The following is a 25,980-nucleotide window of genomic DNA, read 5'->3' as shown; positions in this document are numbered from 1 at the left end:
TACCATTGCCCTCCAGCCTGGGCAACAAGAACAAAACTCTGTCTCACACACACACACAAAAAAGTGCTCTTCCTCTTTGAATCATTCATAATCATTCATAATCAAGAACAGAAATGAAGGTAAGTTGGGATGCTACCTGCCCATTAAATGCTTCAAAATTCTATCATAGTTCTGCCAACCAAGTGTCACAACATGAAATTTAGAGGCAATACTTTAGTGATCAATGCCATTTTTGTCCTCTACTATTTGCTGCCACCTGTCACATATGCAGTCAAAGATACTACTAATGCTATTAATGATAATTCATCCAGCCAGTTTCTTTTTTTTAACTGCGAGGAGTTTTCTCACCCTCATTCAATCCAAACTTTTCATGGAAATTCCCAGGGCAACCAATGTGAATTATGTATGATTTGATATGGCTGTCCTAATTTAACATCATATTACACCACGTATCATACAAAACTTACAAGTGACATATATATGTTGTAAAGGTATTTGTAGGCCAGGCATAGTGGCTCACACCTATAATCCAAGCATTTTGGGAGGCCGAAGTAGGTGGATCATTTGAGGTCAGGAGTTCAAGACCAGCCTGGCTAAGAAGGTGAAACCCCATTTCTATTAAAAATACATTATTATTAGCTGGGTGTGATGGTGCACACCTGTAATCCCAGCTACTTGGGAGGCTGAGGCACAAGAATTGCTTGAACTCAGTAGGTGGAGGTAGAAGTGAGCTGAGACTGTGCTAGTGCACTAACAGAGCAATACTCTGTCTCAAAAAAAAAAGAGAAGTATGTGTAGAGACTACCAAAGAAGTTTTGATGTAGAGGATACTTAGGAGAGCTATGTATCCTATCTAACCAGAAGCAGATCTTTGTTTTGTGGGCCCCTAAAACACATATTTGGAGAGATCTGTCTTTCCAAAAGAGAATACAAAATTATGAATACAAAATGAGGTTCAGGGCCTTTGGAAGAGGTCTGTGAAAATAAAGGGCTCTAAAGTTTAAGTTTCATTAGCCTCATATAAATCACCCTTTCTGTATCTGACCACTTAATTGAGGCATTAAGCAATCCTAAACCCAAACCAAATAAACACAAACTCACTAAAATGGGAACACCTAACATGAACCAAGCTCTGTATATAATATTACATTTCATACTCCCAACGAACCTCTCAGGTCAATATTACCATTCTCAATTTTACAAAAGCAGAAACTAAGACTCAGAAAATTTAGTAACTTGCTCACAAGCAGCCCACTATGCACAGTGAAGCTGAGATCCAAACCAAAGTCTGACAAACTAAATCTTGTGTTATTTCCATTACAATACTCTCCCTTTAATGTTTCCCACAAGACAAAAGGTTTAAGTTACTTTGGAGAATACCCCTAGAAAATGGCTGGAAGTGTTCAGTTAATACTTGACATTGACATGACTTAACTCACTTTGAGACCTTCGCTAAAAATTCTGCTCTAAAACTGTGTTTAAAGGGCATGAAAAACACAAATGTATAACTGGATTATCTTCCAATAAGTGACATAGATGAAGACAAGATATCTTAAGGTCCAAAAGAAATGTGATTATAATAAAGAAGAAAATAGAAGCAGAACCAGAAAATCCTGAAGGGAGGCTAGAATTATTATACAATCTTTCAGGAAAGCGTGTGGTTATGGAAGGACATACTGATGATATGAATCTTTCACAAATTAAATCCTCTTGCTACATGTCCAGTATTCTTTTACCTGCCATTATGTAATATCAAGTTTTAGAGACTGAAAAATAATGACAGTGGCTCATATATTATATTATTCTATTATATCCATACCTTGTATTTGCCAGTTTGACCTCTTTTTTTAAAAAAAAGTCTCTTAGAAGTATTCCTTCTTCCTCCTGAGGCCCCCAAAAGGTAGATGCTGTGTCTTTATCTTTTCTTTACTTGCAGAATCTGTCACTGTGCTTTACAGATAGTGGCATTTCACAGAGGTTTGTTGCCATGAAAGAAGGTATTGATGAGTTGTTTTTGACAGTCCAACATTTTCTAACACAAAAGGAATTCCATAATGTAGATATGATGTGATTCCATCCCATTCATTCAAAGACTTCAGAATAAAACTTTGTCATTTGGCTAGATCTAAGGCAAGAACTGATCATTATGTAGTTAGTATTTCCAGTCAACAAATTGCCATTGATGTTGAAATTACTTTAAAGACTTGTTGATTATGTGGAATTAGGGCCATTGTGACCTCGCTGTAGCTAAGATCAGTCCACTGCAGCAGGAGTTTCAAGAACAGCAGCACAAAAATGATGACTTAACTGGATAGGAAAAAAGGCACATATTTTCAGGAAGGCCTCTTTATTCTTAGAAGTTACCCTTCAAGATGACAAGTGGTGCAAACTCTCCAGGATCTTACCTGCCCTCAAAAATAAGGTGAGTCTTTGACGGAAGATGCTAAATAGAAAAGAGGGTCTCTCTTTCTCTCTCTCTCTCAACCCAGGCTAAAGGCAGATATTATTGTGCCTCTTCCCACAGAAGTTCTAAAATAGATGACAACTACTTGAAGGAATTAAATGAGGACTTAATGCTAAGGAAGCAGGAACTGCTAGAGATGCTCAAACCTCTAGAAGATAAAAACAACCTCTTATTCCAAAAGTTAATGTCTAACTTGGAGGAAAAACAAAGGAGGTATGGGCTCTTATTCTGGATTCCTAGAGGTAAAAAGGCTAGAGAACTTAATCTCCATAGGACTGGGAATAATTACTTACAAATTTTGGTTTATCAATTACTAAAAGGTTTGGAAATTCAGCTGTAGTAGGCAAAGAATTTGTAACTACCAAGTCAGGGTGACAACAAATCCTTTATTTTCTTTTAGTAAATTAAACATGACTCAGCCCTTATTTCACGGGGCAAGTTATAACTCTTCCTCCCCAGGCTGCCCATCCAAGAAATAGTGAAAGGCCTTTAATAGCATTAGTTTACCACGGTCACACAGATGCTTTCTTGTGCATGATCATTTTAGAATAAATAACTCTGCTTTTTCTATGCCAAGCAGTGGAATGGCAGTATTTTCTAAGCCTAGGAGCCCTCTGAATTAAGGCACGGCCTCTCTAAACATACTAGGCAGCTGAAGTCTTAACCCTTTACCAGAGCACTCACTGTACTTGAGACCCACAAACACTGTTTCCTTTCTAGTCTCAGAACATCTCACCTCAGTGAGTCTACCTTTACTCTACATCCTTATCATAAGCATCTTAAAGGACTCATATTTTTGGAGAACAAAACCCAGGCAGAAAGTTGTGGTCAAGCACCAGCTGCTTACAACTCAGCAACACAGACTTCTCTCAGAGCAAGAAACACAAAGGCTTAGAATTGTGTTCTCTCCTTAGAACTGGGGAGAAAAAAGTACAAGAACACAAACATAAAATAATTTATGCCTTTAAGGAATATTCTCTCTCACAAAGACTTGATTTTGATTCAGATTTTGTTCTAGTTGAATGGCTTGCATTCTCTGGGGCTGCGAAAGGATATCAGTGACTTCCCCAATAGACTCAAATGTTCTTATATGAATAAGCATGGAGGTGGGAGAAAGTGGACAGAGGACAGAGATGGGTTAGGAAATAACTCTGGGATTTATCCTAGAAGACAGCAGGTTCTTCAACCTCTTCTTAAAGAGGGGGTAGAATTACCCCTTCTTCTCCCAAAAGTCACACACTGCAACATTCTTCCGAGGGGGTGGAAAGGACTCTCCCTGGCTGTTGGAGACCTAAGTTTTAAGCATTAAAGAGCAAAGAATTCATTCTAGAGCACATAGATAGGCAAATGTCAATTAGAAATGGAAACATCTTAGTTATAGAGATCTTCTATTACCAGAAGGGCTTCCATAACTCCTGAGATTTCAGTCCCCATCTAACTTTCATGGTAGAGTACTTTCTGACTGGTTGCAGAACATCAGTATTACCCTTAAGGAGGTATGTATGTTTTATGATGCCTCTCTTTCTTCTAGTCTTCAGATCATGAGGCAGATCATGGCAGGGAAGGGGTGTGAGGAATCCTCGGTCATGGAGCTCCTTAAAGAAGCAGAGGAGATGAAACAGAACCTGGTAAGAAGTTGGAGGTACTCCAGCAACAGCCTCCTGAATAGGGATCAATTCCATTGCAGTGTCAGATGTGGAGAGAAAGACAGAGTACTCATCTCTGGCATCCGATGCTCCAACACACATATCTCCTTGATCTAGAAAGTCCAGGGCGACCCAAAGGGAGTCAGATGGAATGTTGGGAAGAACAGGACTAGCTAGCAAAAATTCTATTCTTTGACTTTTAAAAACTTTTTATCTAGAGAGTTAATGAATATGACCATATTAACTCTTCATGTTTCAGAAAGAATAGTAAAATATCTGCTATAAAGAATAGAAAAACACCTATCAAAATAAAATAAAATAAATAGTTTGCTCTGTGGGATTCGTATAAGATTTTCTTTTAATCAGCAATGTAAAAGATCTTAAGAATTAAAATTAATGGTCTAAGCCCCCAAGAAATGGTCATATAAGAACATCTTAAGTGTTAGGAACTCATTTCTATAGATATTATCTCACAATTATTATAATTAAAGTTATTACTTAAAAAATAACTTGGATTTTTTTTTTACCATCATCATCATCATCATCATCACCAACAACAACATCTCTTATGTTGGATTTGGAGTTACACCTGGATTTGGGGTTAGACCCATTCATTGCCTTCCTCTGTGGTTTACTATGTCCCTGGACCCTTTCCCACCATTATCTAGTAACTTCTTCCAAACCCACTTCAATGGCTGGACAAATACATGCTTCTGTTTGTTTGGTTCTTCCCCCTCCAACAGGAAAGGAAAAATAAGACGCTTCGGAAGGAAATGGAGATGCTATGGAACAAGGTGTGCCTCTAAGGATCTATTGAAAGCATTGCCCTACAGATCACAATGCAAAGAACCTCCCTTTCCTCTGGCCCCCATCCTCATTGTTTCATGTCCTTGCTTCCACCATGCCTCATTCCAATCCATTCTCTACACATTAGACAAGGTGAACTTTTTAAAACAAAGCATGTTACTCTTCTTATGAAAAACCTTTACAGCCACTAATTGTGGCATAATCTGGCTCTTGCCCACTCTTCAGTTTCCTCTCATAGATGTCCTTCCCTTGCTTTCTATGCAACTTTTTATGCCACGCCTTTTCCTATCTCAAGGATTTTGCTCGTCTTCCCTACTGCCTGTAATGCTATTTTCTCATAGTTGGCTCATTCTCATCCTTCAGGTCTCAGCTTAAATGTCATCTCCTTAGAGAGGCCATCCTTGTTTCTCCATGTAAAGTAGGGCATCTTTCTCCTCTTTTCTATTATATAACTCTGCTCATGTGCTCAATAGCATTGTTTATAATATAAAATTATTATTATTGTAGTATTACTTTTTAAATTGTTTCTTGTTTCCCTGCCTCCTCTGTATCTTCTCAAGCTCCTTCAGTATCTTGATTGCTTTATCCGAATCTATAGCTCCTAGCACAATGCTTGGAACATAGTAGAGAATCGATAAATGTAAGTTGAATGAATAAACAAATGAATACCTAATTCTAATGATCCTATAATTTTACAACAATCACTGCATTGTTTAAGATAAAAATATTAGGACCTTTTGCTGGGAAACCAGAGCCAGGGAGTAGGGGGAAGGGGACAGGGAATTCCTTTGTTCCTTGTCTAAGACTTTGTCCAAGACTAATCCCTTGGGACCCAAGTGCTTCTTCACAGACTATGCAACTAGAAGAGTAGATTGTGTCTTGTGATATAAACAGGTATATAGTGGGATCTCTGTCTTTTTTTTTTTATCTCACTTTTCCACAAATAATCAGAATACCTTAAAGCCCTGCATCTCGTATTGAGATGTGCTCCAGCTTCTTGTGGGCAGTTACAAATTAGTTCTATGAATTGTTAGAAGTTTTAGTTCTTGGATTCTCGAGTCCTTGTATTAGGAAATGTGCCAGCACAATTCCTCTATCTAAATCCAGCTTCTACAGAGCTCTCAAAAGGGACATCCATACACTTAACTCGTGATCAACTTTAGCTACTCGTATTTTAGTAAGAAGACATGGAGAAGAGCAGCAAGCCTAGTGTTCAAGAACACAGGCTTCAGAATCAGAAAGATCTGGTTCAAATTCCAACTCTGTACTTTCCTAGCTGTGTGACCCTAAACAAATAACCTCTCCAAGTCTCAGTTTTCTCATCTATAATATGGAAACAAAAATGGTCCTCAAAGAACTGTGAAGATTAAATGAGAATGTCTGTAATGTAGTACAGTAAGGAAAATAAGTAGAGTAATGCAGTAAGTAGCTTAGAGTAGTGACTGGCTAAGGGTCCAGCTAATAGTTTTCATTCCTATAAGGTACACTCAAGGGACCGAATGAAAGAAGGGCTCACTACATTCTGACTTGCCTTTGGTAGTACACTTTTCATGCCAGGCCCTGAGAAGCTGCTGACAGGCAGGAACCAAAGCCTTGACCCATACTGGTTTTCCACTTCCCTCTTTAATTTCCACTACTTTAAAGCTTTGCCAAAATGTCTTTCCACAGACATTCGAGGCAGAAGAACTCAGTGATCAACAAAAAGCACCACAGATAAAAAACAAGGCAGACTTGCAGGATGGAAAGGCAAGTGGACTGCATGTACTTAAAATTTCAAGATCGTCAATGTCACACCGCTGGAAACAGCCTGCTGACAATCAGGGCTAATTTGGGTAGGCAGATAGGTAGGATCTGGGTTTTTAGGGTTTATTAGATTTATGACCTGCTGAGACATTGCACTTCTTTCCTGGAACCTCTTATTCCTTTAGCTCTCTTCTTTCATCCCAGGCTCCCAAATCCCCCTCATCACCTAGGAAGACTGAGAGTGAACTGGAGAAATCATTTGCAGAGAAAGTGAAGGATATAAGGAAGGTAGTACAGCCATTCTGAATGGTAATGGCTTTTAGAACTAGTAAATTAGAAATCTTTAATGTTGCAGTAATTTGCCCAAGCTATGGTGTGCTCTTGGACCAATTTTTATAGATTTGGTTCCCCTGTGTTACTATATTTAAGTCAGAGTGATATCACAAGTTTCTGGGAAATCATATTAGGAAAAAGTGAGAGAAGCTATACCAACAATGATAACTCTGCAACAGCTAAATGATGTCAGAACTCCTGTTCATTTGTCTTTGAAAATGTATTCAGTTTTTCAGATATTATGTTTGTATCTCATCTTCCCATAAACAACTCACCAAGAGAAAATAACTCTATTCATTTGGCTTTTAGAGGGTGGCTTGTACAGTTGAGGCCAATTAAGAGAATCCTGCAGTTAAAGTCAATTTAATAGTAAATTGTGACACTATAATTTTGCTATAAGGCTTTTGCAGCATATTGAGAAAACTGATTTCTGATCTCAATTTACTTTGTCACCCAGAGGCTCTTTCTTCCACCAGGAAAAGCAACAGAGGAAAATGGAATGGGTCAAGTATCAGGAACAAAACAACATCCTTCAGGTACTAAGGTCTTCCAAGGCTGGATATAGGATGCAATTTCATTCATATAATACAAAGGCTTTTAGCTGCATATTGTGAAGCCCAGTCCCCACATCCTAGATTACCAATTGCCCTGCTAAAACAAATGTGTCATAGAAAGATAGCTGAAGGGACCTATCTCTGAAATTGGAATAAATGGTATTTCTTCCTATGTTCTTGATTTTGTTCTATTCTAAATGGGGAAAAATAACAAATACTTTCTATCCAACTTTTAAAGACTGAGCATGATGGAATTACTTTTTAACTTCTGAGTAAAGAGGATTCAGGTAACAATGGATTCAGAGAAGCCAATCCTATATGTGTAGTTTTGGAAAATGTTCTTTTCAGAATGATTTTCATGGCAAAGTGATTCAGCTGAGAATTGAAGCCTTGAAGAACTACCAGAAGGCCAATGACCTGAAATTATCACTGTATTTGCAGCAGAATTTTGAGCCAATGCAAGCATTTTTAAATCTTCCTGGGTCCCAAGGTAGGTAGAATATCCCAGGTACACAGTTTGAGGTTTTGTTTTGTTTGTTTTATATTGGAGACCTTTACTTGTAAAGTGAGCAACATAATGCCTGGCACATAGTAAGTTAAATGTTAGTAGTACAGTAACAATTTTTTTCATTATTTTTATTTCTTTATTTATTTTGAGACAGAGTCTTGCTCTGTTGCCCAGGCTGGAGTGCAGTGGCACGACCTCGGCTCACTGCTACCTCTGCCTCCTGGGTCCCAGTTCAAGCAATTCTCCTGCCTCAGCCTCCCGAGTAGCTGGGATTACAGGCATGCAACACCATACCCAGCTAATTTTTGTATTTTTAGTAAAGACGGGGTTTCACCATTTTGGCCAGGCTGGTCTTGAACTCCTGACCTCGTGATCCACCCACATTCTACCTCCTAAAGTGCTGGGATTACAGGTGTGAGCCACCGCGCCCGGCCTATCATGACTTTTATGACTCAGAAGCTTATGTACTAAGGCAAATATTCTCTCTGGGAGAATTGTTTTCCTTTGTAAAGAGAAAGTAATATATTACATACTTAGCATATGTAGCTGATACATAGTTAGCACTCAATAAAATATGTTTCCTTTCCACCTCATCCCCTTTTCTAGGAATTAGAATTGTTTAATCTTATTAATCTGGCTGGAATAGACTCTGCTACTTCAAAGTAGGCGGCCAAGGAGACAGACATCTGACAATGGTTGTGAATTTCATCCAGTTGTCCCTCTGAGAGTTTCAGCGATTTCCCCACAGAATTTATGGCAATAGTAGAGAAAATAATATAGTTCATTAAAAAATAGAATATAGGGGTGGCTCTGAGGACAGGGAAAAGGTTCTTAAATTTTCACGTATCTATGAATATGAACTCCATTTTTTAAAAGGGACAGGCAATGGGAAATCATGGCCAAGGGATGACAATGTTCTATTAGTATCAGTGTGTATGTTTCTAATTTCTTAGTCTTATTCTGTAACGGGCTTAAACAGCTTATAAAAATCACAGTCAACACATAGGGTTAAATAAATATATGAGTAAATCAAAGAAAAGGGAAAATAAGTTGAAGCTGGGCAAATACACAAGAATGCATAATGGGAGTACTGTACAGCTGGCAGAGGTAGGCTACAAATTTGGTTCTGAATTTTCCAGTAAAAAGAAACATGGATTTGCAAAACTCATGAAATAACAACAAACCAATTAATTGCTCAGGAGAAACAGTTTTTCCTGTTGTTGAAATCTGAGAGAAATTTCTCCTCCAGGACCATATAATGGGGGCAGGACATTGTGTGATGATAGTCGCCAATGTCTTCAACAATATTTCAAAATAAATTCAGAATCCAAATTTCCTAGGTTGTTTCTCCTCTGTTCTTTGGCATAATCTGATAAAAACATATTAATCTGAATTTTTTTAAGTGATGAATTGACTCAAGATGATTTGATTCAGGTACATAAGACTCCCTGGTCTGGCTTGATCCACAGGTAAATTTTAGAAAACTAGAAGACTGGACTGACTATCCTTCAGGCAGTATTCCATGCATATTTTTCTTTCAACTTATGTTCTAATAATAATCGGACAGCATAAAATTGGAAAGAAACCTGGAATGCAACCAGAAGCAGTATTAAATCATTAAGATACAAATTTTAAAGATAGAGAAGAGGGTTATGAGGAAGACACATAGGTCCCTGTTTTACTTCATTCAAAATTAGCTGAAGGTCATCTCAAGGGATCTATAGGGTAAAGAGCCAAAAGCTTTTTAGCTCCAGAATTAAATTAAGTCTAAATTAGTAAATAAGGGTTCCATTCAACTTGATTGTTTCAGGAGATATTTTTTCCCCTTGCATGTAAAACATTGAATCAACTTTGAATTGGAACAGCCACAGATCCACACCTTCTTTTCTTTGCTTTCCTTTTATGTTCCTGGAGAATGAAATGATAGGGTATCATACTGCTTAGTTACCACAGATTAATGTAGCCACAGGCAATGGATCAGTGTGTTACATTGATTCTGCATTCATTTAGCACTAATTATGGGCTAATTTCATTTTTTTTTTTTTTTTTTTTGAGACTGAGTCTGGCTCTGTCGCCCAGGCTGGAGTGCAGTGGCCGGATCTCAGCTCACTGCAAGCTCCGCCTCCCGGGTTTACGCCATTCTCCTGCCTCAGCCTCCCGAGTAGCTGGGACCACAGGCGCCCGCCACTTCGCCCGGCTAGTTTTTTGTATTTTTTAGTAGAGACGGGGTTTCACTGTGTTAGCCAGGATGGTCTCGATCTCCTGACCTCGTGATCCACCCGTCTCGGCCTCCCAAAGTGCTGGGATTACAGGCTTGAGCCACCGCGCCCGGCCCCAATTTCATTTTTTAACACACGTATTCAAACTCTATAGATTTGTCTGAGCACAAGTGGATTTGAAATCTAATGGAGTCCTATATTTTGGTTATGTGGCCTATGTTTTTCACCTCTAGTATTTGATTATTGAAAAGAAGACAAATATTCTCTTCATAAAGGATTTTAAAAGTAATTATGTAGGCCGGGCGCGGTGGCTCAAGCCTGTAATCCCAGCACTTTGGGAGGCCGAGACGGGCGGATCACGAGGTCAGGAGATCGAGACCATCCTGGCTAACACAGTGAAACCCCGTCTCTACTAAAAATACAAAAAATTAGCCGGGCGTAGTGGCGGCGCCTGTAGTCCCAGCTACTCGGGAGGCTGAGGCAGGAGAATGGCGTAAACCCGGGAGGCGGAGCTTGCAGTGAGCCGAGATCGCGCCACTGCACTCCAGCCTGGGGGCGACAGAGCGAGACTCCGCCTCAAAAAAAAAAAAAAAAATAAATAAATAAATAAAAGTAATTATGTAAAGAAGTTAATACCAACAGTAATAATTTCTTAATGGTAGGTGTTGTAGTATTTTCCAACTTTGTGTATCACTGGGGCTATTATTTATTATTTGCTGTTTACACTGATTTCTTTAGTTTCCTAAATGCATTCCTTGAAAGTAAAAGTTTTATTACTACTTTAAATGAAGAATCAATATAGTTTTCCATAATAGAAGGTAAACTTCATAATAAATACACACAAAAAAACAAGATTTTAATGTTCTAGAAAAATACATAAGCCTGAGATCTATTTTATCTCCTATAGGAAGCGAGATTAGAAAGACATAGAGAATTTTGGCCAGGCACGGTGGCTCATGCCTGTAATCCTAGCACTTTGGGAAGCCAAGGCAGGTGGATCATGAGGTCAGGAGATCGAGACCATCCTGGTTAACATGGTGAAACCCCATCTCTACAAGAAAATACAAAAAATTAGCCAGGTGTGGTGGCACATGCCTATAGTCCCAGATACTCAGGAGGCTGAGGCAGGAGAATCGCTTGAACCTGGGAGGCAGAGGTTGCAGTGAGCTGAGATCGCACCACTGCACTCCAGCCTGGGTGACAGAGCAAGACTTTATATCAAAAAAAAAAAAAAAAGACAGAGAATTTTAAAGAAAGCCAGCACCAAACTGCAACTTTCTCCTTGATGCCATCAAGTTTGAAATAATTGAAAAGGCAATAATTTTCTCACTGTGATTTATAGTATTTAATGCCACGTTCCAACACTGAAACTTATCCCAATTGCCACCTAAAATAATCTCATCATCAAATTTTGGCAAATTGTAATTTAAGGAAAAAAGCATGAATTTAGACCGATACACATGAGTTGCAGGCCTTCCTCTGAGGCTCACCAGTTATATGACTTGGGAAAGTCACTTAATTTCAGTTTTTAAAAATACAAACAATACTAACATGGAGTATGTTAACAACTTAATATCTTGTGTAACCCTCACAGTGACTCTATGAAAGGTATTATAGAACAAGAAACAAGCTCAGAGAAGCCAGGCTTCTGGCTCCATATTCAATCCTTATTTGCTAGATTATGCTACAAAATGGATGTGTAAAAGTATGTGACTTTTCATGCCTCTTCTAGATCTAAACGCTATAATTTGAATACAAATTTATTATCTGTTTATAATGTATAATCTTCCCAGTGAAGAATCATACTCCCTAAGGTTAACTTGTTGAGCAGGAGATTGGTAATTCTGCATTTAGCCCAGTAGGTGGCACCAACCACATCCAGGCTTCAAGTCCACAGAGTGGTAATTCAGGAACCATGAAATGCTGTGGGAGAGATCCGTCTTCCATTACTCTCAGGACAAAAGGTGCCACATTTATGTATCAAACGAAAAAAGGAAAAAATTTCTTGATGTTTTATCACACGGTCTTTTGGCAGCAAGGTATATTACTGGCAGCCTTGATTAGACCATGTTAAACTCAGTGTTCTGTTGCATAATTTTTACCTAGTATTTTACTCCCTGTACTACAGTTCTCTCCATTTCAAAAAAGTCACTGCCCACTTCCTCCACAATCTTTGTAGAATAGTGTTCCCTTCTACCACAGATAAAGCACATGACTGGGGCACTAAAATGAAAAATAAAAGATGGTGTTTATTTGAAGTTTGTATACTTAATAGTGTTATAGGACAGTGTTCCTTCTTCTCTAGTTTCAAAAGAATTGAACTGCACAAACCTGTCTTAGAGAAAGGGCAGAATATAATTTTGGACACACCTCTCAATAAATCAGGGTACAGGCTCTTCTGTTCTAAGCATTTCCAAGTAGAGGAAGGGTTTACCTCAGTACCCTTAGCCAAGAACTCCTCCTCCCACTGTCCTATGTGCTGGTTGGCTGAGTTGCAGTGGTATGATCTGTGTAGCTGGCAAAATACAATCCTGTGCTAATATTACTGATTTTGTTACACATCAACAAATCCCTACTTTTGAATTCCCTTGATGCCCAGGATGTGGCATTACCATCATCCATGTTATCTTTGGCATGCTGCATCACTTAGTCTGTTTACACCTACGGTGAAGTCTTTACTTTTGATTTTTCTGGAGACAGGTGACATTTGAAAGGATTTACTTTCCCACCAGTGTAAAATTATAATTTGACTCAGGGTGTATTGTAGGCCCTCCCTAACTTCTACAGAGTCCAGAAAGCAGTTTGTGGACTTTGGCAGTCACCTATCTTAGAGAGCACAGGTGCTAAGCAATCTCTAAATTCAACTGAATTTCCCATCATATCTCCTGGTGTTTAAAGAAGAGGTTTATCTTCAGCAATGATATAACTTGTGTTAAGACATTTGATTCTGACAGCTTTTCTTTTCTCTCCTCCCCTCAATTCCCACCAACTCTTAGCATTTCCTTGAGGTCTTCTGAGAAAAACCTGAAGGTTGGTTGTGAGTATTATGCTACACTTATAAATTCAGATGAAAGCCCAGCGAGGTGGGAAATGAATACTCTTGAAACCTTATTTACTCTCTAACTCCTTCTGTTCTGAAAGCAAGTCATTCTTCCTGGCTTAACCTTTACTTCACTTTAGTATTTTTCTTCCTGATGGCTGAACTATACTTCAGCAGGTGCTGCTGAAGGGAAAATAGTAGTGTTAAGCTAAAATGCTGAAAGGCAGGGGCGGAAAACCACAGCTAGCTCAAATCCGGGTCCTTGATAAGTAGTACTGTTGCTTTCAAGTACAGGCTTTTTCAAGCTTTGAGGCAACATGAACCTTTTGAATGTCAAAGTTAGGCTTATGGTATTAATAGGTTATAAAGTTAATTTCTAAACTAAGTCATTCTTTTACTTCTTTAAGACCTCACAGAAATTCAGGGGGAGAAAAACTTTTTTTTTTCCCCTAAATATAAATTTTGAAGCTTGACAAAATAAACTGTACCCTTATTAATATTATTTTAATGGGTGACAACAAATTCCATAATTTGTGGGCATCACCCACTCAGGAGTGCAGCAGTATGTCTAGGAAAGTGTTATCATATTTAGCAAATAAAAAAAGGATACCCTATTAAATTTGAATTTCACCAAATAATTTGTAGTATGTGTGTCCCAAATATTTCATGAGATATATGAAACATTATTTGGTGTTTATATTAAAATTCAAATTTAACTGGGAGTCCCATATTTAAGTCTGGCAACTCTAATTTAGGACAGACTTACTATGGGTCCTACTGAGCACCCTATAATTCTCCCTTTTTCTCCTTTTCATTGCCTCCCTTCCCCTTCTCACCCTACGCCTGCCATTCTCTATGCTTCCTCTTTCTCTTCCCCCATCTTTATCTTTTGTTTACTCTCCATTATCTACAATTGACCATTTTTGTGAAATATATCTATCTGGTTTATCTGAGGGTATGTATATATACACATAACTTATTATTCCACTTTTTTATTTACTTGCATATAATTCTTAAATGAATTTTCCCCCTGTGGGACATGAGCTCTAAACAGACAAATAGTCTGCCACTCCAACTTCTTAAATAATGTTTGACAAAGTTATTTTCAAAAAAAAAAAAATCAGAAAATTCACATCAATGCTAATACCCACAGTGATACAAAACAAAACAAAACAAAACTAGTTTTTTGTTTTTTTGTTTTTCCCTCCTCAAAAGAAGCTCTTGTTTTCCTAATGTTTTCCCTTAGGTACTATGGGCACTACAACTATGGACAGAGTGACTACTGGCAGAAATGAACACCAGGTGGTGAGAACTACTTTCTTTAAACAAACCAAAAATCATTTTAAGGGCTTGAATAGATAGTGGGTATAGACTTTTGGAATGCATTGCTTAACATATATTGTAATTTAATATTTTAGGAGATTTGCAAAGTGGGTGCTAGGGTACTCAATATTTTAGCTGTCCTTTTTCCTCTGTTTTTTCCTGTCTTAGAGAATTCTGGGAGCAAAGATCTACACAGAACAACAAGGAACTAAAGGAAGTCAGCCTGATGATGCAGGAGGGAGGCTCTTTTTTCTGAGGTCACTGTCAGATGAAGCACTGAAGAATTAGCAGGCTTTCACTCCATTTGCTTTGGACAGATTTAAAGACAAGGCATAGCCATTTGTGTTAATTAAAATCTCTCAAACCTTTGTTTTAGTGCTGTTTTCCCTCTCTCCGCCCACCAATCTGGGTGGAAATGTTGAATGTTTGGCCTTAAACATGTATAGAATGTAGTCATTTAGGGATTGTAAACAGCCTCTGATTATTTTGATAGCTTTTGGATTTGAAGTGACCACATTTCAACCACATTGTACAATATGTTTTTACTAAGTCCATAAAAAGGAACTCCCCTCCACTTCTGAAGTATGTAATTGTGGACAGATCCACCACTGGGAAATGAGCAAAAGTAGGCACAAAATAAGTAAAATTACATACCACAGACTTCTTTCACTCTCTCACCAAAAACATCAAAATGCCCTGTTGATTCTGCCACCTTGTTATCTATTCCTTGAGTATCATCCACCTTCCTAGTACCACTGTGGTTTTTTACTTGTTTTTGTTTTTTCCCCTAGGCCCTCCTTCCTGCCTGGATTACTATAGCCTCTTAATTGGTTTCCCTGCTTCCAATCCCTCTAATTCGTCTTCCACAGTACCACTGAAGCTATCTTTTATAAAACATAAATGAGATCATGTCACTCCCCTACTGGTTTCTTGCTGAAGTCCAAGGTCCTTCACAGACCATAAATGATCTGCCTCCTGTCTACCTTCTCCGTCTCATTTTTCACTATGTACCCCTTCTCTCATACATTCCACATTGAGCTCCACATTACTGTTAATATTTACAGTTCTCTCCCCATGTATCATGAGTTCTATTAGCTCCACGCACAAAGTGGAAAGACACTTCTATCCTGTAGCTATGACCATTGCCTGTTTGTCTTAAGGACTGAATGTGCTGCCCTTCTATCCCACTAATTCTCAATCCTAGCTGTGTAATGGAATCCCCTTAAGAACTTTGAAAAATAGCATTCTACTGGGTCCCACCCCAGATAATTTAAATTATGGTAACTGAGCGATAGGACAAAAGCATCCGTATGCTTTAAAAGCTTCTCAGGAAATTCTAATGTACAATCAGGTTTGAGACTTGTTGCTAGGCTCTCTTACTTTTGTCATAGCACTAAATGAATTCTATCACAATTATTGATTTATCCAGCTACCTTCCTCACAAGGTCGTGAGCTCTTTGAAACCCGGTATTCTATCTCATTATCTTTTCATTTGACTGCCTAACACAGTGCGTAGTATTTTAAAGAGGCTCAGTAAATGACATGTAGAAGGCCACAGAAAGTTAATTTCCAAGTCCCAGGTCTCTTGATGTCCTGCCTTGTGTAAATTACCACTGGATTATATCATAGTTCCTGAGATCTTCAGATATTTTCTTCTCCTCTAAGTTGTCATTAATTTCCTATCTCATGTCAGTATAGAAGAGTTGATTTGTCACAAAACATTTCATAATCTGTAGGAATCCCTCATACTTTCTGGTAATAAGCAAAGTGAGCCAGCCAATTCAAAATCTTCTTTTTCTCAAAGTCAATTTAAATCTTTAAAGACGCATTTTAAAGATGAATTTTTTAAATGTACTTTTGCACTGGAAAAGGTTTACAAGAAATCACAGAATTTTGGCATTAGAAGGAACTTTAAATAACTATAAAGTTTCCTTTGCTTTCCAAAAAAGGAAACTGGAGTTCAGATACATTGAAAAGGTGTCTAAATTCCTTCAGTTAATTGGAGCCAGAGCTGGTTACTGGAGCCCAGGTATTAATACTGCCAGTTCATATTCCAATCTAACTTGTATCTTTCCTCTCCTAACCACAAAAATAATGGGCTCTTAAACACTGAGGTGATTACTTTCATATTCTACCAACTGAGTTAGTGGAGTATGTAATTTATATTGTTTCAAGAAAGCCATCACTGTACTTATTTAGTCCCTGGGAGATTCTGGCAGTCCTGAGAGATTTTCCAAGTCAATTGGAGTAGACGGAGCAATGAGAACAAAAGATAAAAATATAAAATCTGAATGTACTACTGATTACCTTGAACTAGTCATTTAACCTTAGGGCTTTAGATTCCGAATTTTAAAATTAAATTAAAAGACTATCATTTGAATGTTTTAAAATTATGTTGTTGTTGTTGTTTTTTAACCACTACAATGAGTTTGGATTAGTATATGACCTGTCCCCCCCTGCTTTTTTAACTAACACATGGAATAAAGTAGTTTACTTGGTAGCTGAGGTTGTAACTTCTTAAAAAGTGAATTATTTGCCATTGTCAAAGTATTTACATTCTATGTTCATTATCAGTCAGGCTTAACATCTTTCCCTCAAATGTTCCAAATCTTTCCATTTTTTCAAAACACAAAACTGGGATAGCCTGTTATTCTACTTTGTCTTTAGGACTTCATATTGGATTCTGACTTTCATAAGGGCAGCATAAAGTTATCAGTTAGATTGGGTGACTCCTCATGAGTGTCTGCATTTCAATGAATCCAGGAAATGGATCTCAGTTTTGTGAGTACAGACAAATTCATATGGTCAACTTATTCAAAAGGTCACAGAGTTATTCAAGCAACTTAAACTCCCTAGAGATTAACTGATACATCCAATATTAAATTACAGAGAGGGCTATACCTTACAACTTGGTGGGAATATGTCTATATTGTCTATATTTAGGGTATTCCTATCTCTAAATCAAGTTATAGTAAACTGAACTAGTAATCAAAAAGTACTTGGGATTGAAACATCATTATTATAGTTTTATTTGTACTCATAATATTCTAATTATATTCCTCTAAGAATAAAATCTCTGATAACCTTAACCCCATATGGGCAATACTTTTCAAGTTCAAGGTCAATTGAGGAAAAACCTGTTCCACCAGCAATACATTTACAAATCATAACTTTGGGTAGACTACTTTTGTAGCTTATCTCATTTATTTTATCTTGACTTTCTAGCTATGTAGAGGATATTGGCTAACATTCTACCCCAAAAAGTTGCCTTTCTGCATTGCCAGAAATTGATTAGTAATGTTTGTCACACTTCTTTCCTAAATGAAATAAGGCCAACAACAGCTTGATACTTTCATCTTTAGTCTAGAATTACAATAATCAAAGAGGGGAAGCGACAATGCACAACATTTTGCCTTACACTCATAGATCCAGGCAGAAAATCTAGTTTTAGTGTGGTTTATGTGAACAATGGCCACCTTAGATGGTGTCTCTCCTTTTATTGGTAGAGGCTTCTGTAATCTGTTGCGCAACAAGTAAAATCTCTATTAGTCCCTCTGGCACCTTGGAAGGAGCCTGCATTGCTACCAATTCAAAGTCCCTATTGCTTCATATGTTCTGTATTTAGTCAACAAATATTAGGAAATGGGAAGAGAACAAGGTCCTGTGCTGGAAAGGGAGGCCTGCTCTGCAACCAATCAATTCACGGCAGGAGATGCACAGGCAGATACATATGACATATAATTATTACACAGTAAAATTGAGAATCTTCAGGCCAACTAAAAAATCCATCTTCTCTACTTCTTTCACAAATTCACTTATGATTCCTAACATGAAAACTTACTTAAGGTTCATTTTAAGTATAAAACATGATATAAACATTCCTAGAAACTGTATTTCCCCCAATTATTAGTCAACCTGGGGAAAATGAGATTACTTAGGTTAACAAAATAAGTTTTGTTTTGTACATTGCTTTTTAAGGAAAAATATTTTTCTGGGGACGCTGGGCTTTAAGATAAATTTTAGTTAAATGGAAACCAATGAACAACGGTAGAAAAGCACGATGCTTTTGATTTTTCAAAAGGTCCATTTGAAGTCAACCCATGTCAGTTTTTAAGCTTGAAACTATCTTTTCTTGACATATATACTGAATCCTAAAAACTGAAGGCATTGCAGACAGAGCCCTTTTAAGAAATCAAATAGCTTCTGGGGCAATTAATATTACTTTCCGATTTAGCAAATCTCATTTTCCTTTCCCATATCTAAGAATCTTTCCCTCTTCTAGAAAATACTGCTCTTCTCCTCTATGGTGTACCTTTTTTTTTGTTTTTGTTTTTTTCAGGAGGGAGAAAAATCAGTGCTTTCTTTAGAAATCAAATTTTTTTCTTCCTGGTTTTCTTATCAGATACACAGCCACATAAATAAGTGGAAACATTGTACATTTGTAAATTGTCAGTACATGCCTAGGAAGAACTTCTTTACCTTCTGAATATTAATATGTGACTATGTAGGCAGATTTAAAGGTATATAAACTGGAGTGCGCAGGAAAGAATAACCTCTATGGTATAAGGGAGAGAGACGAGTTTGGTATTTGCTTTATACGTGCTTTGTGGATTGGCACATGATGTAAATCTATGATTCTCAGTTTTGGTTCCTGGGATCTTTTACATTCTTAAAAACTGAGGACTTTACGGAGCTTTTGCTTATATAGGTGATATGGTTTGGCTCTGTGTCGTGTCCCCACCCAAATATCATCTTGAATTGTACTCCCATAATTCCAAGGTGTTGTGGGAGGGACCTGGGGGAGATAGTTGAATCATGAGGGTAGTTTCCCTCATACTGTTCTCATGGTAGTGAATAAGTCTCATGAGAGCTGATGGTTTTAACAGGGGCTTCTGCTTTTGTGTCTTCCTCATTCTCTCTTTGCCTGCTGCCATCCACGTAAGATGTGACTTGCTCCTCCTTGCCTTCCGCCATGATTGTGAGGCTTCCCTAGCCACGTGGAACTGTGAGTTCTCTATTAAACCTCCTTCTTTTGTAAATTGCCCAGTCTCAGGTATCTCTTTATCAGCAGCATGAAAACAGACTAATACAGTAGGTTACATACATTCAAATTTCCAGAATAAAAATTTTAAATATACTATTTACTATAATGGGGTACTGATCTAAATAATACCCTAGAGCCAGATGCTATGGCTTGCATCTGTAATCACAGCTACCTGGGAGGCTGAAGCAGGAGGATATCTTGAGGTGAGGAGTTTGAGACCAGCTTGGGCAACACAGAGAGACCCTGTCTCTCTTAAAAAAAAGTATATATATTTGTGTGTGTATACACACACACACACACACAGCCTAGCGAAGCCAGTGCCATCTTTGTTGCAATGTAGGATGAGCCAAGGTGAAAATGAAGTTAACAAAGAAGAAAGCATAGCTCAAAGTGACATGCTGATGACATAGTTTCAGGCCCTGAATCTAGCCAACCCTGAAGCTATGCAAGTCCAGACTTGTCAGCTGCATGAGCCAATGAATTTCTTTTGGCTTCAACTAGGATCAGTTGCTTGCAACCAAGTATGTCATCAGACATCTGGGTTTCCAATTGTGGACTTCAGGGAAACAGAGTAACTGAAACCAAGAAAAGCAAAACTGCAGATAAGGGAGGACTACTGTATACTTCATGCTACTGAATTATATACATTTAAATGGTTAAAACGGTAAATTTTATGTATGTGTATTTACCATTTAAAAAATGGTGAGGGTGAAGCTTTGGTTGCTTTAAATGTATTTTTTCCCCCAAAGAAAGATAGATTATGGTCAAGATGAACTTTAAACTAGCTGAATTAGGCATTGTATTTTTTCCCCTAGGATTGCTGTAACTAATTCTGGTCTGAAAATAGTTGAGTGCAATACAGTAAGATATTCTGAGAGACAGAGAGACCACATTAACATAACTTTTATTACAGCAAATTGTTTTAATTGTACTATTTTATTATCAGTTATTGCTGTCAATCTCTTACTGTGACTACTACATAAATTAAACTATCATAGGTATGCACATGTGGAAAAAACATAGAGGGGAGTCTTGACCTAGAAAAGCCCAATGAGATTTGGCCTTGCTTATATTGAAATTGTGATTAACCACAGAAAAACTCAGAGTTAACTGGTGGGCTAAGTGTAAATATACCAGTACTAGGAAAAAACTAACTTCAGGCCGGTCGTGGTGGCTCACGCCTGTAATCCCAGCACTTTGGGAAGCCGAAGCAGGCGGATCATCTGAGGTCAGGAGCTCAAGACCAGCCTGGTCAACATGGTAAAACCCTGTCTCTACTAAAAGTACAAAAATTAGCAAGGCATGGTGGCACATGCCTGTAATCCCAGCTACTCAGGAGGCTGAGGCAGGAGAATTGCTTGAGCCCAGGAGACAGAGGTTGCAGTGAGCTGAGATGGTGCTACTGCACTCCAGCCTGGCTGACAGAGCAAGACTGTCTCAAAAATAAATAAATAAATAAAATAACTTCATTCCTATTGAAATATAAAGTTTCATCTCCATGATAATTGTAATCAAAGCCACGTTAACCTATTTTTTTATGTTGTCTTAGATGGTTAATGGAAACTCTTGTAGTTTTCATGATGAAAACCCTAAGAATGGAAAGAATAACTTCCTGGGCACTTCTAATTATTTACATACAGACTCCCACCCCAACCCACACCACACCCCATGCCCCATGTTTCCTGAGACATTTATCAATATTTGGAAAATGACACTCTCTCCTACCTTTCAGAAAATTTCCTTTGGCATAACATTTGATTCCAGGATGAATTCTGAAGAAATGTCACACTGTAAAAAGAGTAATGGTGTGTACATATTATAATATTCATTCAATAACCATCTGTAAAAGTTCACTCTAGACAGTGAAGTCATTGTGTCTTTCCTTTGTAAGTTTTGTTTGTAAAAGGTTGTTGAATTTGAGAAAGATGAATACACTTAAGAAAAACTGTTGAAAGACAAGCATTATAATTTAGTTCTATTATTTTTTTTTAGGAATTTTAATACTTACAGTCAGTAAAAATATAATGAATGTTAATAAACTTCCATATACTTTAGAACAGGGGTCCCCAAACCCCGGGCCGCAGACAGGTACCCGTCTGTACCCTATTAGGAACCAGGCCACACAGCAGCCAGCAACCATTACTGCCTGAGCTCCGCCTCCTGTCAGATCAGTGGCTGCATTAGATTGTCATAGGACAATGAACCCTATTGTGAACTGTGGATGCGTGGAATTTAGGTTGTGGCTTCTTATCAGAATCTAATACCTTATGATCTGAGGTATTCTAGAACAGTTTCATTCGGAAACCATCACCCCTCTCCATCCCCATCCACGGAAAAATTGTCTTCCACAAAACAGTTCCCGGGTGCCAAAAACGTTGGGGACTGCAGCTTTAGAAAGTTTAATCCATATCCACCTTTCCCCACTTAAATTTTAATCAATTTAACCATCATCCCTTTTATGAATGCACAAAGTTAGTCTCTTGTCCTCTTATTATTGATTTGTGAAATAAAGTGCCAGTTTTCTTCCATGAATAATTATAGAATATTCTAATTAAAGGAGTGCTTATTTAGTCTACCACTATACTTAAAAGGTACTTACTTAGTCTACCACCTTATTTAAAGGATGAAGGAAAAGGCCCAAATTTGTTTAAGGTCACAACCTGCTAATGGGCAGGTTTAGACCTTACGTCTAAGATAGACATAAGATAGATGATAAGCTCAAGGTATTTTCTAATCATTTAGAGTGTGTTGCAGAGAACAAAGATAGGTTAGAAAGATAACAATATAACCAACTATTTGCTTTTCATGTTTAGTTTGAGATAAAGGAAATCATTCTCTTGGACATACTTTCTCATCTTTATCTCTCATTTAAAACTAGTTAACAACCCGTTGGCCACCAGGATCTAAGGTGACAATGAGGAAATGAGTTCATGACCTGGCTTAAATTTTTAATCACTGTCAAAAATACTAGCAATACACATACTAAAAACAAAAGCAAAAAAACCATTAATTTATTTTACCTACTTCAATTCCATCCATCATCTACTTTGTAGGCCCCATTATTTAAAATGAAATACATAAGCACGTGAATCTTCAGAGGATGAGTAATTTCATGTTCCAGCGGAACAATAAAATTCTCATAATTGGCCAGGCACGGTGGCTCACGCCTGTAATCCCAGCACTTTGGGAGGCCGAGGCGGGTGGATCACGAGGTCAAGATCTTGATCGAGACCATCCTGGCCAACATGGTGAAACCCTGCCTCTACTAACAACACAAAAATTAGCTGGGTGTGGTGGCGCGTGCCTGTAGTTCCAGCTACTCGGGAGGCTGAGGCAGGAGAATTGCTTGAACCCGGGAAGCAGAGGTTGCAGTGAGCCGAGATCATGCCACTGCCCTCTAGCCTGGCGACAGAGCGAGACTCCGGATTAAAAAACAAAACAATCAAAGTGACTTTGAAATTTGTGTATAAACACTGATATTATACATTTTTCACTTTGCTTTTCACTTTTATGCCTCCACGTTTACTACAGCTAAGAAGAAAAAATATATACATATGAGTGTGTGTATACACACACACACACGCATATAACTTTTTAAAATTCAGAAGCTGAAAGGTCCAGAAAGATAGTAAGAAACTAACGTAGAACAGCCACAGGTGATTAATAACACGTTTCATGAAAGGCACATGGAAATAAATGGCAACAAAAGCTATTTTCATGGTAATCTCACATCCCACGAATACTGAAATGAGAATCGTTGCGGCAATGGACTGTGATTCAGGTGGAACACGTTCTCGTTCGCTAAGGAGATAGATGCTTTTCACCTAAAAGCAGCTCTCACGGCGAAGAGGCTTAAGGCCATAAAACCGTGGGACAGCAGGAGGAAGAGAAGCCAGGTGTCTCCACTCCAGTTGCCCTGCCTCAGACTCCTAAGCTTCGCATGTGAGGATCGTCTTGTAGGCACTGACTGGAGATGGAATCCTAAAACACAGGTGAAGCGGAAATCTTCCTTCAGGGAGAGCCGACTGAGGAAGCCAGCGGCTAACACTGGGCGGGACAGGATACCTCCCTCTTCGCCCACGGCAGGCTCTCTATCATAGTAGCCGCCGTTCTGCCACTCACGCAGCTTTTTAAGGCACCTCTAGGTTCGCCAGCGCCTTCGGTGGGGCGGCCGGCCGCTCCCGAGGGCTGCAAGACGCGGCCCGGCGTGCTGAGCCAGTGTCGCTCCTCCCGCGGTCCCCTCAGAAAGCCGGCCCGCCGGCTACAGTCTGCCGAAGGCGCGGACAACCGACGAGGTGTCAGGCTCGGCAGGGGATTGCTTCTGTCTGGGGCCCGGCCGAGGTTGCGTTCCTGCCTAGCGCGCACACGCTCCGCGTTCACTCAGCCAATCCCGCGCTACTCGCGCACCCAGGAGCGATCCGCGGTCCTACTCAGGCTGGGCCCGCTCCTTCCCGCTCCCAGTACTCAGCACCCGAGCTCTCACTCCTCCCCTCACTCTCCACGAGTTCCACGCCTCAGGGTGTAGCTCCGCCCCTGTCCCCGAGTCCGCCCCCGCAACCTCCAGAGCGTGTGCTCTCCTTTCCTCTCAGTCCTGCCATCTAGCTGCCTTGGGTCTCGCGCTCCGCAGAGCGGCCCGAGCCTCTTCAGCCTCGTTCCGCCGCCTCCGCGCGCTCTCCCCGTGCGGCCACCGACCCCTCCAGCTCGCCTCCTTCCTGCCGGACTTGGGGTCGCGCGCCCTGACTCCGCCCCCTCCCGCGGACCCGCGCACTCCCGGCGCGGCCTCTCCCCCACGCAGGCCACCGAGCACTCTACGGCCTCCCACTCCTTCCCCGCTCTCCTCGCGCTTCCCTGGCTCCCTAGCTCTCGCGCTCTCCGCGGCGAGCGCGCTCCCGGCCCGCGCGCTCCGGGCTCCAGTTTCTCCCGGCTCCTGTCAGTGCGGTGACTGCGCTGGGAAACATGGCGACCGAGGGAATGATCCTTACTAACCACGACCATCAAATCCGTGTCGGAGTCCTTACAGGTAACCGGGGGAGGAGGTGCGGGACCTATGAGGCTGCAGTCCCTGACTTGCCTTAGGCTTTTCGCCTGTGGTGGCCCTTCTCTGCGGCCTCGGGAGGAGGGAAGGCTGAAGAAGGGAACCGCGGGGGTGCATTTTACAACCGCTGAGAACCGCCAGAGACTGGGGGTGTTCCCGCGGGTCCCTTTCCCCAGCCCGCCGGAGCCGTGGTCGACCCCGTGGGATGTCAGGCCCCAGCGCCTTCGGAGACAAAGTCCTGGGCCCCCGGGGACCGAGGGGCCGGTGCGGAGGGCGCTGCGGGATCCGCGCTGTCGGTGCAGGCGGCGGGATCCCGGCTCCGCAGTCTGAAGCATGCCGCTCTCGGCTGGCCCGGACGCATCCTCCGTTAGTGCTCTCCTGAGAGAGGGGGGAATCCCATCTCCACCCCCTTCCTCCCTTTCCCTTCCCCCCACCCGGGCGGCCCCACGCCAGTAGCTGTGCTTGCCCGGACGCGACTCAGGTGTTAATCAGATGAAACTGCTTCTCCTCGGGTTGTCCCTCGCGGGCCAGGCATCCCCTCAGCCACCCATGGGGCACCCTTCGCCTCCTTCGGGGGATGGGGGATCGGCTTGATCCGGACCTCAGAAAGTGTCTGCCTTCTGCCTTTCCGAGCAAAGGGCCCTCTGCCTCGTCGTTTCCTTAGCGAGGGCGGGCTGCAGCCTGGGGCCGGGGGATCCAGCTCTTTTTACTTGAGAGGGCAGGATTCCCCTACTCGGGCTCCTCTCCCCCTCCTTTCTGGGAACCCCCACCCCGGTGGAGCGTCCCGAGGCTGGTGAGGAGCGCACTTTTCCCGGGTCGCGTTTCCCTCCCTCGCGAAAGCCGTGTGTGCTCTGCATGTCTGATTCCGTTGCGCTGAATGTGGTTAATATCCGTCACTTCGGCGATCGGCAGTTGCTGCAGGGCATGACTTCCAAGATGAACGCCAAGCCGATTTGTAGGGGTTTCTGCTGTGGTTCTGTAGTTGGCAAGGTTTATGTGTAATTGAGTGGCGAGGCGGGGGTTAAAGAACTATATTTGGAATCTGAGGGCTTAGTTTGGAGTGAAGGAAGCCCAAGACTCAGTGATGTGATTTCGGAAAAAGAAGCAATGTGTACGGGAATCCTAGTGTTTCCCTTACTTCTTTTAAAAAAAATTTTTTTAACTGCCAAATTCTGACAGGTCGAGACGGTGCTCGAGAAGGGACTAAATTGAATAAGACTTGCTTTTATTATTAGGTAGAAAAAAAAGGTCTGAGGCTGCCGGC

At 40.3% G+C, this 25,980-nt stretch overlaps 2 protein-coding genes across 12 annotated transcripts in view; one reads left to right on the top strand and one right to left on the bottom strand.

Annotated features, from left to right (window-relative positions):
* The window catches only part of LOC108582037, a 139,746-nt gene extending 114,655 nt beyond the window's left edge, over window positions 1-25,091 (bottom strand). For 5 of the 8 annotated variants that reach the window (XM_031669123.1, XM_031669126.1, XM_031669121.1 and 2 more), the window contains exons 1-3: window positions 23,804-25,091; window positions 23,506-23,662; window positions 21,407-21,469 (exon numbers count right to left, since the gene is read on the bottom strand). In XM_031669123.1, coding sequence (XP_031524983.1) covers window positions 24,173-25,051 — 879 coding nt within the window. In that variant the 5' untranslated portion in view covers window positions 25,052-25,091 and the 3' untranslated portion in view covers window positions 21,407-21,469; window positions 23,506-23,662; window positions 23,804-24,172. Of the gene's footprint in view, window positions 1-1,819; window positions 2,552-21,406; window positions 21,470-21,689; window positions 22,904-23,505; window positions 23,663-23,803 lie in introns of those variants that run through there. The other 3 variants (XR_004185390.1, XM_031669122.1, XR_004185389.1) reach the window with 3 other exon arrangements.
* CCDC196 (coiled-coil domain containing 196) lies at window positions 2,241-15,095 on the top strand. Of its 4 annotated transcripts, none has more exons than XR_001895131.3 (11): window positions 2,241-2,422; window positions 2,525-2,677; window positions 3,996-4,092; window positions 4,854-4,904; window positions 6,586-6,663; window positions 6,865-6,948; window positions 7,470-7,529; window positions 7,896-8,037; window positions 13,271-13,311; window positions 14,561-14,619; window positions 14,806-15,095. XR_001895131.3 is itself a non-coding variant. In XM_009187231.4 (10 exons), the coding sequence occupies exons 1-10, from the start codon at window positions 2,373-2,375 to the stop codon at window positions 14,923-14,925; spliced, it is 894 nt and encodes a 297-aa protein (XP_009185495.2). In that variant the 5' UTR covers window positions 2,241-2,372; the 3' UTR covers window positions 14,926-15,005. The 4 variants fall into 4 exon arrangements, 1 of the variants encoding a protein (XP_009185495.2); XR_001895129.3 differs by having other exon boundaries at window positions 13,271-13,304; window positions 14,561-14,616; window positions 14,806-14,897; XR_001895130.3 differs by having other exon boundaries at window positions 14,561-14,616; window positions 14,806-14,897.
* Window positions 25,092-25,980: the final 889 nt, after the last annotated feature.

Source organism: Papio anubis, chromosome 7 (assembly GCF_008728515.1).
Source record: "Papio anubis isolate 15944 chromosome 7, Panubis1.0, whole genome shotgun sequence".
In the NCBI taxonomy this organism is placed as follows: Eukaryota; Metazoa; Chordata; class Mammalia; order Primates; family Cercopithecidae; genus Papio; species Papio anubis.
The sequence above is the reverse complement of the archived record's forward strand: the minus strand, read 5'-3'. Positions and strand labels throughout refer to the sequence as shown.